The sequence below is a fragment of the Choristoneura fumiferana genome, chromosome 6 (assembly GCF_025370935.1).
Source record: "Choristoneura fumiferana chromosome 6, NRCan_CFum_1, whole genome shotgun sequence".
Lineage (NCBI taxonomy): Eukaryota > Metazoa > Arthropoda > Insecta > Lepidoptera > Tortricidae > Choristoneura > Choristoneura fumiferana.
The window spans coordinates 3,466,285-3,485,612 of NC_133477.1; the positions used below are offsets into that span (position 1 = coordinate 3,466,285).

The following is a 19,328-nucleotide window of genomic DNA, read 5'->3' on the forward strand; positions in this document are numbered from 1 at the left end:
AGCTGATGAGTGATAGAAGCCCTTCAGGTAGATGACTATAGGTCCACTCCTCCTGGTTAGTGCTGAGGCACCGAATTCAAACTGGTACCTAGATTAAGCTCAAACAAAAAAAGTATTATGTCAGTTTTTTCGGCGGTTAATTTTTTTTGTTAAAAAGTTTTTATTTTATACTTTTTTTCCACCCTAGGGGTATTTTATTCCAAATATAATACCAATTTCAACGTTTACCCTATCCAATAAAAAAAGAATTATGAAAATCAGACTACTCTGTAAAAAGTTATGCCTGGTCATACAGTAAAATCAGTGACTGAACAATCAATCATACCCTGTTTTCCTACCCTTAGAGTAGGAATATTTTTCCAAATTTAAATGGGACCACTCTCGGGGTATATACACATTCCGATAAAAAAGAATCATCAAAATCGGACTACTCTGTAAAAAGTTATGCGTGGTCATACATAAATAAAAAAATATACGCGTCGACTTGATAACCTCCTCCGTTTTTTTTTCGTGGGACTTAAGTAATTTTTCGAAAGGAACGTTGTCTTATCTATACAGACACGTTACTACTACATACAACAGGTCATCCTTTTTAAGTTTACCTGTAAGTGCAATAAAGAGCCTTCCTTTTTTCCTCATTGAGGCTTTGATTCGCTAAACCAAAACCTACATTTTTTGTTGAATAAAAATCTGGTTAGCTGAGTTTGGCTTTAATATTGTAGTAGGCAGTAAAATGTGTACAGTTTATTTTTGCAAATTTAAAAACTTGTTTCTTCTTATGGTTTTGTAATTAATGTGGGAATGATTTGATTTAAACGAGCGACTGAATGACTGAAGACTACTGCGGAGTGAATGAGACGAGCGAGTGAGTGAAAGAGATTTGATTTGGGTTTTGATCGGGTGAGCCTACTTGCTAGTTGTGATTTTCGTTATTTCTCTTGATGTCAGTGTATTATAGTTTTATTTTTTAGTACACTTTTTCTTACTTTAATTCGAAAAGTTTGTTTTTCTTCACACGATCCCACATTAATTGGCGTTTCGTAAAGTGAGACCAGTAGGTTTATCTACTACTTTAAAGTCAAAGAAAGAGGGGAACTTTAAAAGTTTTAACACCTTCAAAATCTCTTTATATTTTTTTCTATAACAACTAAATAAAAACCTATGAATCACTCTCAAAGCTCATAGTCTTCATTTTCGATCAAAATCAGCTCCAGGGGCCATCAAATTTAATCAACCTCGTAAACAAATCCATCCATTGATCACCCTCTTATCTGATTCAAGCCGGTTCAATCCGGAAAATTCTGGAATATTCCGGATCACGAACGCCGCATTATAAAAATGGCTGCGGAAATAGGGACGAGGTGTGATCATGGATTGAATTTGCCACGATTTGTTTTTGGGCTGTTTAGACGGTATTTTATGATGAGGTAAAAATTGAAGCATTTTATATTGAGATTTTGTGTAGGATGATATTAGTATGTCGATAAAATAAAACCGTTGTATGGCTAGGTATATGACTTGCTGGCAAACTTCATTGAAGTGCAACCTTACTTTAATATTCTTCTAAGTATTAAAATAGGTACTATTATTCCGATTCAGGTGAAAGTTTTCCTATAATGTTTTCTAATAAACCTTATTTTAGCTTTGATGATTAATTTTAATTATTTTGGTTTTTTTAGACCTTGTTTTGTCTGCCATTATTCTCTTAAAATAATATTCTGGGCATATTATTGGGTGATTCTGGGTTCTCCTTACTCTGATTACTGTGATTCTGAGTAAGGTGAACCCAGAAATACCTAATTAAGAAAAAAAAATTATAGCGCCATTTAAGTGAAAATGCCCTTTTATAACCTTTATTGTACTTATAATGATAAGCAGTGTAGAAATGCAAATCAAATGCTTTTTATATCACAATAAAAATTACTTGTACTTAATATAAGCAAGTAAGAATCGCGGAAAAAAAATTGAAAAATTTGCCACAGTCCGATGAACGAAGACACAAGTACTGTTGAAGTTGGTATGATTTTGTTTCTTCTCCGTTATAAATGTTGACCCATAATAATGTGTTATTTTGTTTGTTTCAGTGGCCACCCAGATTACTTCGGTGGACAGCCACCGTGGTGTTGATACTCGCCGTTATTGCTCCCACCTCAGATTCAACCAGTAAGTATTTTTTATCAACCACCTGTAGCAGTATCACACTACAAGTAAATACAACCAACTGACGTGACGACCAGGCGAAAGTGGCGTTCATCCATTGATAGCTTAAGTTATATTTCCGGACACATACATATACAACCTAAGGCTTTTCAGGCTAAAGTGTTAGGCTGTTAATTAACCAGCGAGTTATTTTCAAGTTTTACCGGAAGCATAAGCTTTTATCTGTAAAGTTAACTGACACTTCTGAGTGTGGCATTTAAATAAATTTGCAACGTATTTCCTCCAAAATCGGTCCAAAAAACGTTACATTATTGACGTCCATTCAGCTGTGCACTGTCGAGATTTATGGCTGTTAATACCACAATTTATTCGACTGCGACACCCAGCACACGTCACTTTGGGACGTTTTTATTGCTCACTTCAAATAAAAAAATATTTTTACAGCTTTTATGGGATTCTTTCCACCTATCTTCTAATTTAAAAATGAACTTACCTCTACTAATTTTCAGAGGCTATAATTGTTACAAAATTAGTGTACATTAGTACTTAGTCATTAGATTCAGCAGTTGAATTGAAATTCAAGGATTATACTAAATTCAGGTATTATACTAAATTCAGGGATTATACTAAATTCAGGTATTATACTAAATTCAGGTATTATACTAAATTCAGGTATTATACTAAATTCAGGTATTATACTAAATTCAGGGATTATACTAAATTCCTCATCGTGGTTTTATTGACGTTGCATTATAAACAGAGCCACATTTAATTATTATATTTCCAGCGGATGAGATTTCGAGATTTTATCCCGATCCCGTGGGAATATTGGGATAAAATGTTGCCAATGTGTTATTCTATATTCAGCTATCTTCATACCAGGTTTCATCTAAAACCGCCCAGCCATTTTAACGTCAAGAAGTACCAATCAAAGCATTCGTAATTTTACAATAACGACTAACATAGGACTAGAAACTTTTTTTTGGGCAAAATCTGACCAGCAATTATCCTGTCGTCTCCTAATGGCATAGATGAGAATTAAGATAACACACTGGCCTGGAAAAAGCCTACATTTTAGCAAAAGCTGTAATAAAATACCAAAAAAGGTCCCTTGCCATAACGACAAATACGTTTCATTGAAAGTCCTCGGGAAAAATAACCCCATAACCGATTTCAAGAGGATAAACAGAGAACGCCTTAAATTCTTTTCACACGGGAGAAAACGATACAAACCTATACGAGTACCAAAATCTTATACCTAACATAACTAAGAGTTAAAACAATTTTTCCCATTCGCGTTTTCAAAAACATCTTGGTCCCGCTATCTGCAAATTGAAGCTTGAACAATGAGCATTTTCGGTTGATTTTCGTTTGGGGGACAGAACCTATCATTTACTACGCGCCCCTCATGAGCACTTGAATTCTAAATGTGTAGGAAATTTTATTACTCGGAACAGATTGGAAAATAGTGGCCAGGAATTGCTTGTATGCGAATTTGTCGTGCGTTATTGTTTCGGATAATTTTGTTGGCGAAATGGAATTGTTGAGATGGGAATGAAACCGGTTTTATTACTCAGATGAAATATGGTTGTTAGAATGTCAATTTAAATCCTAGGGTTTAAAAAAAATGATGTTTTGACCTTAATACGACTTCAGACGACCAGATGGCCTAGTGGTTAGAGAACCTTACTACGAAGCTTGAGATCCCGGGTTCGATTCCCGTGTCGGGGCAGATATTTGAATGAAAAATACGAATGTTTGTTCTTGAGTCTTGGGTGTTTAATATGTATTTAAGTATGTTTCTATCTATATAATTATATTTATCCGTTCCTTAGTACCCATAACACAAGCTTTGCAAAGCTTACTTTGGGACTAGGTCATTTGGTGTAAATTGTCCCGTGATATTTTGATATTTGATATTTAATAAAACTTCCAGGTTTTGAGATACTTAAAAATACAAAATAATTCAATATCACAAAATTTAAAAAAATACTTTCTAGGCCAAATTTTAAACTTAAGTATAAGTACGTATATCCTGAAAAACTGCATGTTTCCTGAATAAAGAGTTAATAGCTGTATTGATCTGAAATAGTTAGGTATCTAATAGTGATAGATTTTTAACCAGTTTAGGACTTTCGGAGGTGTCCCTCTAGCATCTTCTAAGTCTTCTGTCCACGGCTTCTCCGAAGATGAATACATATAAGACAAGCTAGTTTTCTATCTAGTAGATATTTTTAATAATACTTAATTAAAACACCTTTATGATAGGTACAGTCTCCTGCATTAATATCTGCCGCAGCGGAGCGTGCAAAAATATCTGACACGTCCTACCCGCCCTAGAAATAGAGTCGTATCAGATATTTATGCACGCTTTGCTATCAGATATTGGTGCTGGGGACTGTATTTAAGCTGTCTGCCAAATTTCGAATTTCAGTCTTACAACATTTGATTTGTAGAATAATGAAAAAATAGTGATACCTATAGATTTTTGTAAGGATCTTTACAAAGGTTTAAACCCGTCTGTTTCGGCTCTCCTTTTTCTAGAGAACGGTCCTTACTCATTGTCTGGGCGCACGTAGTAATGAAATGTAAGTAAATGTATGGGACTTGTTCCACGAATCGATTCTAAAAGTATTTGAATTTCTGTCTTAGAATCTATATGTTTCTATCTGAATATGATTTTCTTTTTGTACGATATGTATGAATTTCCTGCTCATTATTTGGCCGTCCCAATTCAGACGTACCTCAGAGGGTTTTTAGGGTTCAGTACCTCAAAAGGAACTGTTTACGGAACTCTCGGCGTGCTAATCCAACTCGCACTTGGATGGTTTTACAAGCCTTTATGTAACTTACCATGTTTGATGTTATTTTTTTGGGGTCAAATCTTGCAAATTCATTTCAACCCACTTTCAGTGGTCGGATTGACTAAATTTGCTATACACACGTAGGTTGGATTACAATACAAGTACCTACAGTCAACAAAAAGTACAGTCAGCAAAAAACTCGTTTTCGTATAAATTAACAAGAATATTTGTTTTTTTTATATATTTATATATGGTTCTCTGAGAGTGATCGCTTTTAAGCGATAAGACCGCCTATTGTCTACCCTGAATGTATGTGTAATATAGATTTTTTGTACTGATTTGTGGTGTGCAATAAAGAATATTTGTATTGAATTGTATTGTATTTTGCGAGTACCTTCCTTTAAGTTTCTGTCTGTTCTGAACATGTTTTTACAATCACATGGCATTTAGATACTCGTCGGGTTGCTACGTGGATATAAATACCAGAATTTTATCAAACCTGTTCTAAAGTTGTCTCATTTGGATAAAAGAATATGTTTACGCTGATACGTTTTATAAACTTTGCCGTCAACATTAGTAAAAAGATTTTAAGGCTATAAAAAACCAAGTGTGAGTCAGGCCTGGAATGATTCATACCTTTCACCAAGTAATTGGATAACATCCTGAGTGAAAGAAATATATAATTAGTCGATTATAAAAAATATTGGGCATGTTTTTCAATATTTTTTCAATCAAACAAAAGATGACAAAGATAAGCGGGTCACAGTTCGGTAATAGGGGACCGTAACATCACGTCTGTACGCAAGTCCTAATGTGCCAAGGTCTGAAGTGACATGAAACTTTATCGAACTAATCTCCTAACTTCTTTGTTTTAAGCCCCCGACGCAAAAAGAGGGGTGTTGTAAATTTGACCGCTATTAAACTCAAACTCACAATATTTATCATTTTTTTTTGAGTCTTTTGTATTTTTTTTTATTTCAACTCCAAATTTGTTACTTGTACGGGTATCCGTGAAACCATATCGAAAATACAAACTGAGACATGGATGCGCAGAAAAACCAAAAAAAGAGACCAGCGCTGGAATCGAACCCAGGTCCTCAGCAATCCGTGCTGCGTGCTATAACCCCTACACCACCGCTGGACAGGAATATTAATAACAATAATATTAATTCACAACATTTATTGACATAGAAAACACACTACATCACAACAAAGACAGTAAAAACATAAATAGAAGAAGAGAGAAAAATTAGAGACGTTGTGCTGTAGTGTGATGCCAAAAGGACTCGCATCATATGCTATGTCGTGCGTCTGTCTGTCTGTGGCACCGTAGCTCTTAAACGGGTACATCGATTTGAATGTGATTTTTTTAATTCGAAAGCAGGTTTTCTAGCGATGGTTCAGCCGTTTTTGAGATATTGAACTTTTTTCATATAATTAAAAAACTGTTTTCTAAATGTTTAATAATAGGCAACTTTAACGAGAACGCTATCGAAACGTTCGTATAACAAACTTTAGGCTCAGGCCGTGTCCTCTCTTTATAAAAATACCTAGCTTACAATTTTTTTTCTTTACAGCTGTCCGAAGAAGACTGCGCAAACCTACGAAAGTGTCGACCTCAGTCTCAACTAGCGTATCACGGTCCACAGACCAAGTGATATCGGCTAGCGTGAACAGGCCGAAGATACGCAGTCGCCCGAGCATAGCCAGTCGGAAGTCTTCGGCTGCGATCGACAACTCAGTGGCGACTGAAGATCACAAAGACAAAGATGGTTATAAGGTTAGTAGTAGTTTTTTAATCATCATCATCCCAGCCTATATACGTTCCACTGCAGGGCACAGGCCACCCCTCAGAATGAGAGGGCTTGGGCCCAGTGCGGATTCGGTTTGTGCAGGTTTCCTCACGATGTTTTCCTTCATCGTAAAGCTCGTGGTAAATTTCAAATGTAATTCCGCACATGAATTTCGAAAAACTCAGAGGTGCGAGCCGAGGTTTGAACCCATGATCCTCTGCTTGAGAGGCCATAGGTCAAACCACTCGGCCACCACGGCTTCCCACGCCACCACGGCTTCCCACACACAGTTTTTTAATACCTAGGTTTAAAGGGTTGAGTTTGATCACAACCATGTTACCCGTACCTATACCCTAGATTTTATAAGGCCCAGACGTTTAGAGAATACAGTCTCAGGGAAGAAGTTCCAATCCTCTGCTGTAAGCCGGTTAAAGTCTGCCACCATGAGCCCTCCCTTTCCTAGTCGTAATGGTTGTTTCTACTGTACGCCCCCATATCCTATAAAGTACCTCATATTATATAATTAAAAACTAAAAACGAGTAATCAAAGACTCGACCTAAAAAAATCCTCAGCTTCCAAAATGCTTTGTAGCCATTCTAAGAATGTTGACAACACAAGACTGAAGACCCTGTCTAATGTTGGCCGACCTGTGAAAGAAAGGACGCGGTAAAAGTACTTCTCCATTTTGTAATTAAAGTTGGCATGTCAATTTGAATTCTATAGTTCAAAGTTATTACAAAAGTTACCGCGAACATGTAAATAATTAAAGTTTGATTTAGATTTTTATTAGGCACTTTAAGTTTCTTCGTTCTATTGTGTTAAATAGTAGCCCATGACTTTACTACCAAACTTATTTACTTACTGTTTTTCGGGATAAAACTATGTCTTTCCCAGGGTGTCACGCTATGTTTATACAAAATTCTAGAATACTTTAAGTGTAAAAACAAACTCATACTCACAAGCATACTTTTTGCTTAATAAGAGTCTCCAACCTCGTCTGTAAACCATGTGAAAACACCCAAATAAACTTTTTCATTTTCACATTCATATGAATTAGAATTAAACGTGAGAGGCATTGAATTAGGAGGCACGGAAGTACCCTTCAGCTAAGTCGGGCACAACTACGTTCGTCTTGAAGCAACTCACGCCACTTTTGATTAGAGGTGACAACGTCCGACAACACACTTTATAATGGATCGACATTACATTGAAAAAACTTGACCACCTCGCACTCTTGAACAAAGTGATTGCCGGATGTTAAGACCTTTTGCAAGATCTATCCGGGTTGCTACACTATTACTATTTTACTTACTAATGCTGCCGTTAAGCAGCAGTGCTTGTAATGTGTAACGACGTTGAGAGTATCGAAGCCAAAGTCGGCCACAAAAAGGTCTCCATCTTAACATTATAGGTTGTCAAGGCATCGCCAATCCATTTGGTGGTGCGGTTGAATGTAGGCGCTAACCATTACGAGACTCACTCGTTTTTTTCCCTTCTTCGTTATGTATACAAAATAAAATCTTATTATATAAAAATGAATCCCTATTTTCCATTGTCACGGCATCACGCGTGAACGGCTGGACCGCTTTCGCTAATTCTTTTTTTGTTGTGTTTGCTCCTGACAGATTTAGAATTAAAAAAAAAAACTACACCGGGTGCGGAGCCGCGGGCACCAGCTAGTCAACAATAATTTTCTTCGTAAACATTTTGATTTTCAATCATGTTTTTTTACAAGCTTTTATTTAACTCGCAACGTTTATGCATTGTGGTTTTAAATTTTCGAATTATGCTTCGACCACTTCTTGGTATCAGATTGAGTTAAAACTTGGCAAGCAATTACAGTCAATAAAATGTACAGTCATCAAATGAAACTTACATCAAAAACTTTTTTTTACAAAAGCTTACTATTGACTGTTGACGACCTGACAGCCGAGTGGTGTTCTAATCGTGGGTGTTCTAATCTTAATCTATCTAAGTATGTTTATCCGTTGCTGGGTCCCCATAACACAAACTTTGCTTCAGAATCAGTATCAAAAATGAGAAATATTTAGTTACAAACATCTTATAGTTTCTTATCCAATGTATAAGGCGTGGAAATTATTTGGAGTGGGTACGTTACTTGCTTTGGGACAAGATAAATTTTATTTGGTTTTGATTGTTTCGTACAGAAAAAAAATAAAAATATAATTGACACCAGTAGTTGTAAAACTTGCCATAAAACGGAATTTCCGACTGTACCACGGAATGTTCTACTTTTCAAACTGGTATTAAGCAGCTATTAGCTGTAGAAAACGACAGGATACATAGAATTACTCTGTTCCGGTAAATACATTTAGGAAAGTGGTCTCACTGTGAACTTGCCAGGAAAAGACCGCCTTACTAAGATCCAAGCAACAAACTTAACTCTACAGCTAGAACCAGCTGTTCATACCGCTCTGAACTGTATCCAACCGTTTTAAGAGTGTGTTTCAAGCTAGCAATGGAACTCGTATGTTGTTTTTTTCACGAAATGCAACGCGGATATATATAAGCTTTTGAGCGTGAAGTTGTTAGCCTTCAAAACGCGTATTTGCTTAAGCGTTTTGCGGTTTCTAAGGGCCTTATTATTTAAAGTGTAAAGCTTATAATGCTTTACTATTTGGATTCTGGGTAGCTTAAATGCCTTAAAAGGGAAATGTCATTAATGTTTCATCTGGAATAATGGGTACTGGTCATTGATATATCCTACTATAAGTATACGCAATTTTATAAACGCAAAAGTTTGTGAGTGTGTGTATGTGTGTATGTTTGTTACTCTTTCACGATAAAACGGCTGGCCGAATTTGGGCCAATCAACTATTTTACCGACACTTTGGGCGTCTCCTGCGTTACCAAAAAATCGTACTTCCAACAAGATATTTCACGGTTTAATAGCTTAAAGTTACGTAGAATGGCATGTATTCATGTACACCATCTACTAAATTACAGAAAAAACATGTTTACTTACAAAAATCTGCAAATATGAAAAATGTCGCGGACAGATTAGTGTCGGTAAAAAAGTTGATTGGCCCATTTATCTGAAATTTAGTATGTAGAAAGCTGGACGTCTGGAATAACACATAGGCTACTTTTTATCCCGATGTTCCCACGGGATAGCGATAAAATCTTGAAATGTCAACAGCTGGGATTAAAGTCATGTGGCACAAGGTTTTAGTGAAACATCAACGAAAACAACGGTATAATAATATTAGGGAATTCTACGGATTTTTTTATTTGATACTCCTTCACACTAAAATTGGTGGACGGATTTGGATGTGGTAGCTGGACGACTGGAATAACACGTGGGCTACTTTCTATTCCAATATTCCCACGGGATCGTATTTTCATTCCCGACAATTCCCAGATTTCAATTCAACTGCTGGATGTTATGATTTACGCGTGTGAAGCCGCGAGTAATTATTAAATTAAAGTAATAGTAATTAAAAAAACTAGCCAAGAGCGTGTCGGACACGCCCGAAATAGGGTTTCGTAGCCATTACGAAAAAAATAAGCAATATATTAAGCAATATGGGTGAATATTCCAAGTTTAGGTATATTTTATATCTTTGGCTGCTATTTACTCTTAAACTACTAATAATTCTCAAGAAAACTTAACTTTCATAGTTTTCCTTGTAAGTTTGATATACTTATTACCATCCTGATTTTTTTTAAATTTTTGCATCCAACCTTCTCTCCTGATTTTTTTAAATGTCCACCCACCCGCATCACGATGCCGCCGCATCGCGGTCGCATCCACCCGCCTATGGGAGGTACACAAAAAAAAATTTTTTTCATTTTTTTATTATACCATTTTGTCGGCATAGTTTACATATATACTCGTGCAAAATTGCAGTTTTCTAGCATTGAAAGTTCCTGCGCAAAGCCGACAGACAGATAGACACACAGATAGACAGACAGACATGGTGAAACTATAAGGGTTCCGTTTTTGCCATTTTGGCTACAGAACCCTAAAAAACAGTTGCACCTAAATAAAAGTCGTTTGGAAACAAGTTTTGGATCTAGGCTGCTGACTAGTATAGCCAAATAAAGACTCGATGACCGCCACGAACATAATCAAATGTCATCGGATTTGATGCCCACATGGATATTATATAATTATGGCTCGCACCTCTGAGTTTTTCGAAATTCATGTGCGGAATTACATTTGAAATTTACCACGAGCTTTACGGTGAAGGAAAACATCGTGAGGAAACCTGCACAACAAACCTGCGAAGCAATTCAACGGTGTGTGTGAAGTTCCCAATCCGCACTGGGCCCGCGTGGGAACTACTGCCCAAGCCCTCTTATTCCGAGAGGAGGCCTTTGCCCTGCAGTGGGACTTATATAGGCTGGGATGATGATGATGATGGATATTATCATTTTAATAGACGATTACTTTGCATTATGACATAACATTGAAATTTTATGTAGGACATGATAGTTAGGTTGTTAAAACAACTGAAATCACATCTAGTTGAACTTGGCCGCACAGTCATTTGTTTTGACACACACAACACACAAACATCACGCCTGTATTCCCAAATGGGGTAGGCAGAGCACACGAAACGTTACCGCTTCGGAGTTACATTTAGCAATTTTAGATTTCAAGTTTTACAAAAACGGTACAATAGTGACAGGTTGCTAGACTGTTGCCTACGGTATACCTTAATATATATCCTCAGTCGCCTCTTACGACATCCACGGAAGAAATGGAGAGGTGTTATTCTAACCCGACACCACACGTTACACATTTGTTTTGATTGTGTTAAATTGTGATCAATTATTTGATTATACATTTTTTTGAAATCTCTATTCTTCTTCCTTGTTTTGTGTGTAGTTATTAGAAGTTAAATCAGTTAAATATTAAATCAAACGGAAATAACATTTGATCTGATATTGTTTAAAGCTTTTGCAGCACATAATCTTATTAACCGAGCGACCCAGGCAGACCCCCGTATGCTTATCGTCACCTGTCAGTGACCAAAAAAAAAACTCAGTGAGAGCGACTATAGCGCAGATGCGGACAAACTTCGCTAGGCGCTTGGTACACCTCCGGGTCGCTCGACGGATAAAAGTATAAAACCTACGTCCACATTGATAGTGATCGATTAGAAAATTACTGAACCTAATTTGTTTCCCACAGGTCGTCTGCTACTACACAAACTGGTCCCAATATCGTACCAAGATCGGCAAGTTCACCCCGGAAGATATCCAACCTGATCTCTGCACCCACCTAATCTTCGCCTTCGGATGGCTCAAGAAAGGCAAGCTGAGCTCATTTGAATCAAACGACGAGACGAAGGATGGCAAAACAGGATTATATGACAGAATTAACGCTTTAAAGAAAGCCAACCCGAAATTGAAGACCCTGCTTGCTATTGGTGAGTTTGGTTTTGCAGAATATCATTGCTATTTGTATCGTATCAGTTCGCTTTGTCTTTCGTCTTTTCATAAGTTGAGTTCGCATACTCTTCGCTAGTCATACCGTAATTTTTGACCGAATCATCGTTTGTCATAATCTTTTCCCACTGAAACCTTAAATTTTTAAATGGTCATCGTATAGAAAACTATAAGTTAGGTTAGTTTTGTTTTATAACAATTCTGAACAATTATTGGATTCAGAGAAAAAAGAGTTATGGTAAACGATCATTCTGACAAGATTACATTTGGACTTTCAATAAGTAAGGTTTTGCAGGCGGAAGGACCTTGTGCAAGGTCCGCCCGGATTGCTACCACCATCTTGCTCGCTAATCCTGCCGTGAAGTAGCAGTGCTTCGGCGTGGAGAGTGAGACAGCTGGTGAAATTACTGGCACTTGAGGTATCCCATCTTAGGCCTTTAGGTTTGCAACGCATCTGGAACACCCCTAGTGTTGCAGATGTTTATGGGCGGTGGTGATCTCTTACCATCAGGAGACCCACTTGCTCGTTTGCCATCCAGTCGAATTTAAAAAAAAAGTACCTTTGCGAGCCGATATGGACCCCTTGCATAATGTGAATTGCTAAGGAATGTAATTCGCTCCCATCGTCTGTATTTCCATATAAATACTAGGCTCTTCAAGGCTAAAGTGAATAGGCTGTTATTGAACCAGATACACCTTTGGCTTCATGTGCACTTTTCGTTAGGTGAAATAGTGGTCAATCATGGGTTAGATTTATGTAAAAAAATGGCAATAATTATCATTATCGTCTCTAACCTATGTAAAAATATTCAACTGTTGGTGACAGTGCTCTTCACAGAGTGATTGGGTTTGAGCTGTAGTTCTTACACGGACCAATTGCAGATTGTAACCTTCACACTCGCAGTTAAACGGCTTCCATTGTGTGTTCAAATTATTTAGTTTCGATAGATGCCTGGGTTCAACTCGCAATTTTATTGTGTTTTATTGTTATAGGTTAAACACAATAATCATTGTGTAAAGTAGAATATTTCACAATTTTATTTAAACCAACTTTGCTTCAGCAAGCTACCTCAACAATATTTTGGAATCCACGAATTTTTGTGCAAAATATTTACCGCTCTCGGAAAATTTTCATTCAAGTTTTCTGGGAATGGTATGCCTTATACTATATATAGGCTATTGTGGTGAAGCGGCTTTTGTAAATACTATGTAAAATATGATGTAGGTAAAAGAAGATAAATAGAATTGTTTAACAATTTTTTGTAGGTACTTACACTTTGAAAATGAAACTACTGTGAGACTTATTCATATTTAATGAAATAAACAAGATACCTCGCATCTCAAGTCAAGTTTACCTCGACATGTTTCGGTCTAATTCAAAGCCCTTCCTCTAAGAGCAACGCACCACGAAGAAAAGAAAAACCTACGTACAGGAAGGGCTACAAATTATGAGCTATCCTGGTTTATTTCATTAAATACACCTATACTATTATCTGTGATTTATTTAATCACGAACACTAATATAAGAACATACATAACAAGACTGTGAATACTAAGTCTTTACTCTATTCCCCATAACAGCACTTGTATGGTAATGTTGAAACGATACGCTGCAACCACAGGCTGTCAAACCTGGGTGAAATTTTTACGCGATTAACACTAAATTTAAAACAAAAATGCACGACTACCAACCTAACAAATCACTGAAGTAACTCATACTATGGTATAATATATTATTTACAATAGAAAAAACATCTTAAACTAAATGCATAACTGGCAATATACTCGTAAGAAACGTATTTTGGATGGTATGAATTTTCTTTAGCTTGATCCCTAGATTTTTTAGTCAGTGTAGTAGTACTGCGTTGGCGAATGCACTATAGTCGTGCCTGGGGCATTTTCTCGTTACGCCAGTTGGTCAAGTGTGTGTACTCGAAAACTGTTACATACAAAGACAAAGGCTGTTAGCGTTTTAAGTCAGAGATTTCTAAAAGAAAATAATATAAAAAAAAAACTAGTCTGGTTTCAATATTAAAATAAAATACGGGTCACTTACAAAATGACGGGAAGGACCCAGTGATCAGTGTGTTTTATTAACACTTAGGTATTATGTCTGCATGTCACGGTAATTGTAATTCAAAGGTCTAAATTTATTTCATTGCTAGAATTAAATTTTTTGGGATAATATTTATTTATATCGAAAAATTATAAAAGACCTTGCGTAACTGAATTACTACGGCCATATTTCTCACTATCTCCCAACATTAAATAACCAACAGTGAGTGCCTGCGCTGCTGTGTTCAGGTATCAAGTAGTGTAAGATTTCCAGTGAAATTACTGACACAGAGATCTATGTTAGCCCTCTAGGCTGGTAATGCATCTCCAATTCCCTAGTGTTGCAATGTCCATGAATGGTGATTCTTACTTGCTATTAGATGAACCATACTCACTCAAATTTCACCTTATTTTATAAAAATAAAAAATAACTAGAGGTGAGACGTATTTACTGGAATAGGTTTTGGCTTGGACGCGTGAGTACGCGTTCCCGTCCGCGATTCTTTTAGCGTACGAGTATTTAGGAGTACGGCGGCTGACACCGTTCCGCCAACTTGAAAACTAGCAATACAAACTGAAATAAAGATGCACAGAAAAAACAGAAAAATAAGACCATCACTGGGAATCGAACCCAGGTCCTCGGTAATCCGAGGTCTTATTTTTCTGTTTTTTCTGTGCATCTTTATTTCAGTTTGTATTTTCAATTTAGGTTTTACGGGATGACCGTAAAAGTAAAAATTTGGAATTGAAATAAAAAATACAAAAAGATTCCAAAAAACCAATCTTAATTATGTACACTTTTTTATTGAAAAATTTATAAAAATTGCTGACAGTCCTAAGCCTGTATAAAGTATGAAGGGAAGTTTTTAGTCGGTATTTAATATGTTAAAATTAAAAAAATATGAAGCGTGAAGAATGAACTATGACGCGGAATTCGGTAGTTCGATATTCGTAAAACTACTAAAACTAGTACGGTTTATACGCAATCACGGGAGCGCATTTACGGGAATCATTTTGTTTACGCAATGAGTTAATTACTCGTAGATACTCGTGGACCTAGTCTTTGGATCTAGTCTTTTTGTGGACGCGTACTCGCAAGACTCAGTCTGCGTTTTGTCTAGTACGTCTCACCTCTAGGCAGTTGTCTCACCGCCGGCGAGGAAACGATTGGCTATCGACTATTTTCTCGCTCAAGAAACGAACAAAAGATATAAGATCCTGTGTGAGTAAAAGAGACACATATATTAATAGTTGATCGCTGGCGGTTCACACTGCCGGCGAGAACTCGCTCTTACATCATTTGTCGCAGCGACAAGAGCTAAGACTCGCTGAGCTATAAAACTAGCTCAGCGATACTCGCTCAGCGCTGTTAGCTTGGCGGCCGCCCGGCTCGAGCGAGCAGAGCGAGTAATCGCCCGTCGTGCTCGAACACTCGCTTTTCACTGCTCGCCCACTCGTTTCTAGTTACTTGCTCTGCTCGCTTCTCGCTCATCGTCGGCGGTGGGACAAGTGCCCTGAAAATAACGTTCCAAACGCCACCAACATCGAAAGCCGCAGCCAGTTTTGACTTCGTAATCGCAATACGAACACAGTTGGCTCTCTAACAATTTTGCATAATGCTATGAAGTCCGCAGCTCCAGTAGCACGGATAGCCGGCGAGTGCGCCTTTTGCTCGCAAAAGTGATGTCCTAAATCCAGATATCGATAAAAAAATTATAGATAAAATTTTACAGTCTTATTTAGCTTTATATATACGTGCTTGTTATATTTATTCGATTCAGTAACGTAATTTAAAGCTAATAAAACGGCGTGGGTTTTATAGCAATGCGTAGGTTTTTCTTATTACCTATTTCTGATCACAATAACGTCGGTAGAGCCTGGGCTAGTAAATACTCATTCACCCTAGAGTTGTTGGTATTAAGAAAACAAAACGCTAATGGTCTTCCCACTCTATGGACGTGGAATCGGAAAATGCTGATAGAAAAAACCTTTATGTCTACGCAATAAGAGTGAAAAAGACGTACACGAGTCAGCAGGAGTCGGCCAAGCCGATACGAGCCGATACACGACTTTTTAGCTCTTATTACGTTGACATAAAGGTTTTTTTATTGGCTTTTGCCGATTCCGCGTCAATAGATGCGGGGGAGATCCTTAATAGTAAATTTTAATTCTTGTATAGACGTCCAGATATTGAAAGACCAGTGTAAATGCTTTGTACGAATTTAAAGCCGAGTTTAGACTTGCAAGAAAAATCGTGCAAGTTGCATTACATTGCGGTGCTCGATTGACCACTACAAACTCGTTGGCTTTACGGCCTCGCTTTTTCTTGCAAGTCTAAACTCGGCTTTAGACGCCGGCAACTGATACAGGCGCTGGCAATTTTAGGTTTTAATTGGTCACTTTTAAGAAGTGTTGTTAATTATTTTAAACATGAGTACCTAAGATAATTGTGTTAAGATATTATATAATCGACAAGTAAAAGCAAGATTTCACGTCAAAATTTAGTGCAAACTTTCAAAACTTATCACAATGCCTTAAGGTTAATTTAACATCTTATTTGACATATAAAATGGTGTAACAAAATTTACGATGTCCAATATCAATTACGTAGTTGCTTAAAGTTCAGTTATATAATTATTATATCGGCATACAATACGGAATCTATTAATATTAAAAAGCAATGCCATTAGTTTATGTTTTCACTAAATATATTTGGCCCCTTTTTGTGGGGCCCACATTGAACAAAATATAATTTATGTTCTCTGTGGTCCTACAAAAAGTGTCAGTATAGTACGCCTACACACATGCTACAAATTGCTACAAACTAAGAAGTATGACAACTGCGCTTCTATTTTTGTTCTTTGTTTGTGTTTTTTATTATTTAAATTCTATATTCTAAAGTAAAATCTTTTCCTTTTTATAGTTTGATTTTTAGCGTTCCGTAACCAAGGAGTAACAATAATGAAAAATCTACTCTGTGTGTATTATCTGTCTGTAACAAAGCTGTATCTTTTTACCCGTAGTAGCTTAGGTAGTCATTGGAAAATATCCCAAAGTATCTTTTAGTATTGTGAATAAGTACTATTTAATTGAAAAAAAAAAGCTGCAAATGAAAAAAGCCACCAAATTTTTATACATTATAAGTACATACCAAAAATACAAGCAGGTAATGATGAAAGAAAGAGTAGGTCGAATTTCATTGCTAGGTTTGAAGCAAAAATTATAGAAATGAAGCCAAATAAAAGCGTGGAAAATATAATTGTAAAACATAAACTTTTTTTCGGAGTTATTATTTGTGGTACGTAATTCTTCGCATGAAACTGGTGTTTTTTTATTCGCAGTCTTAACATATCAGCAAGATACCTGTCTTCGTAAATCAGATACAGCATTAAAATTTCCGTTGTTATGCTAACTTTACTTCCGTTTGCATGCTTAAAAATTGGTCAATTAAAATAGAAAAAAATAATCAACCATCATTGCATGTATGGTTTAATTATCGAAGAATTACTGACCAACTTAGACTTATGAATTTATGATGCAACCACTTGACTGAAGCTTTCTACTTTCAAGCAAGGGTTCGCATTTTTTAACAAGTTACGATTATATCGGCAGCTTTAAGTAATCAATTTTTTGTAATTGTTAAAGAAGACAGTAAATTACAGTCTATAAATAGAAAAATTGGCAATAATCTTCTATTACATAAGTATCGATGATTTTATTACGCTAACGTAAGTACTGGAAATTACATAAACTCTAGATTCAATAATGTTCCATCCCATATTCTCTATCTTCCATTGAAAACTATCGATATAAAAAACGACTACATCACTATTACATGTGCGACTAAGCCGCCGCGGGTTTCCCACGACACAATTGTCGCCATTTTCACCTATTTTCACGGGAATGTCGGCAAAAACCGCACCCGTTTCCCTAAGTAGAGCCGTGGCGTAACCGAGCATTATTCGCTTCGTGAAATCAGTTGCGATGTCGACATCGATATTTTTTGTCTCACATCACTTCGTATTGTTTGGCTGTTTGCGTTACCTAGTTAACCACTCGGATATGTTTGGATAGTTCGTGTAATATAGCTACATACCTATATGATGGATTATTATCGTTATGGAATCACCTGTGGGAAAAAGATACTCGAAACTTTCACTAACTGCAATAAGAAGCTACACAAAGTGTTGAAAAATCCCTGTATTTTAATCCACATTATGGCTACTGATTACTAATAGGTAGGTACGATACAAGTAGAAAAACAATAAATTCGAAAACTTTATCTTCTTGTGATTCAACTTCCACTTAAATTTTTTTTTTCGAGTTAAAACATTTTTCCACTATCGTATTGGTAGTAATCAAATCAGTGTAGCTTTAATGTGGGTTAAATTTTAGTACAATATTTTTTAAACACCATGTAGGTAAAAAAATCGGTCCTTGTATCATTAAAAATACAAATTGACCTTACAATTTTTTCTTTCAGGTGGCTGGTCATTCGGTACCCAGAAATTTAAGGAGATGTCGACTTCCCGCTACGCAAGACAAACCTTCATCTACTCCGCCATTCCCTATCTGCGCGAGCGCAACTTCGACGGTTTGGACGTCGACTGGGAGTACCCGAAGGGTGGTGACGACAAGAAGAACTTCGTATTGCTGTTGAAAGGTAAGTAATTCCAACTTAAAAAAAAAACAAAAGGATACACGTTTTAAATAAAACTTTATACTAAATACCTTATTTAAAAACTTAATACCTACTATATTAAATCTAAAAAAGCCCCCCATTACATGGTATCCAAAATGCTGGCAGCATTCTCTAGTTGACAATTCGTTTAGAGAAATAGCAATCTCCAGTAGTGTCGACCAGGCGCTTTTGCACTTATTTTTAACCCCCGACGCAAAAAGAGGGGTGTTATAAAGTTTGACCGATATGCGTGTCTGTATGTCTGTGTGTGTGTCTGTCTTTCTGTGGCACCGTAGCTCTTAAACGGGTGGACCGATTTTAATGCAGTTTTATTTATTTGAAAGCAGGTTTTCTAGTAATGGTTCTTAGACATGTTTCATCAAAATCGATTCCGCCGTTTTTAATATATTGAACTT

At 36.6% G+C, this 19,328-nt stretch overlaps 1 protein-coding gene across 1 annotated transcript in view; it reads left to right on the forward strand.

Moving 5' to 3' along the window:
* The window catches only part of Cht7 (chitinase 7), a 150,316-nt gene that overhangs the window by 75,946 nt on the left and 55,042 nt on the right, over positions 1–19,328 (forward strand). Inside the window, exons 2-5 of the mRNA XM_074088882.1 lie at positions 2,085–2,163; positions 6,542–6,744; positions 11,920–12,157; positions 18,715–18,894. Coding sequence (XP_073944983.1) covers positions 2,085–2,163; positions 6,542–6,744; positions 11,920–12,157; positions 18,715–18,894 — 700 coding nt within the window. The remainder of the gene's footprint in view (positions 1–2,084; positions 2,164–6,541; positions 6,745–11,919; positions 12,158–18,714; positions 18,895–19,328) is intronic.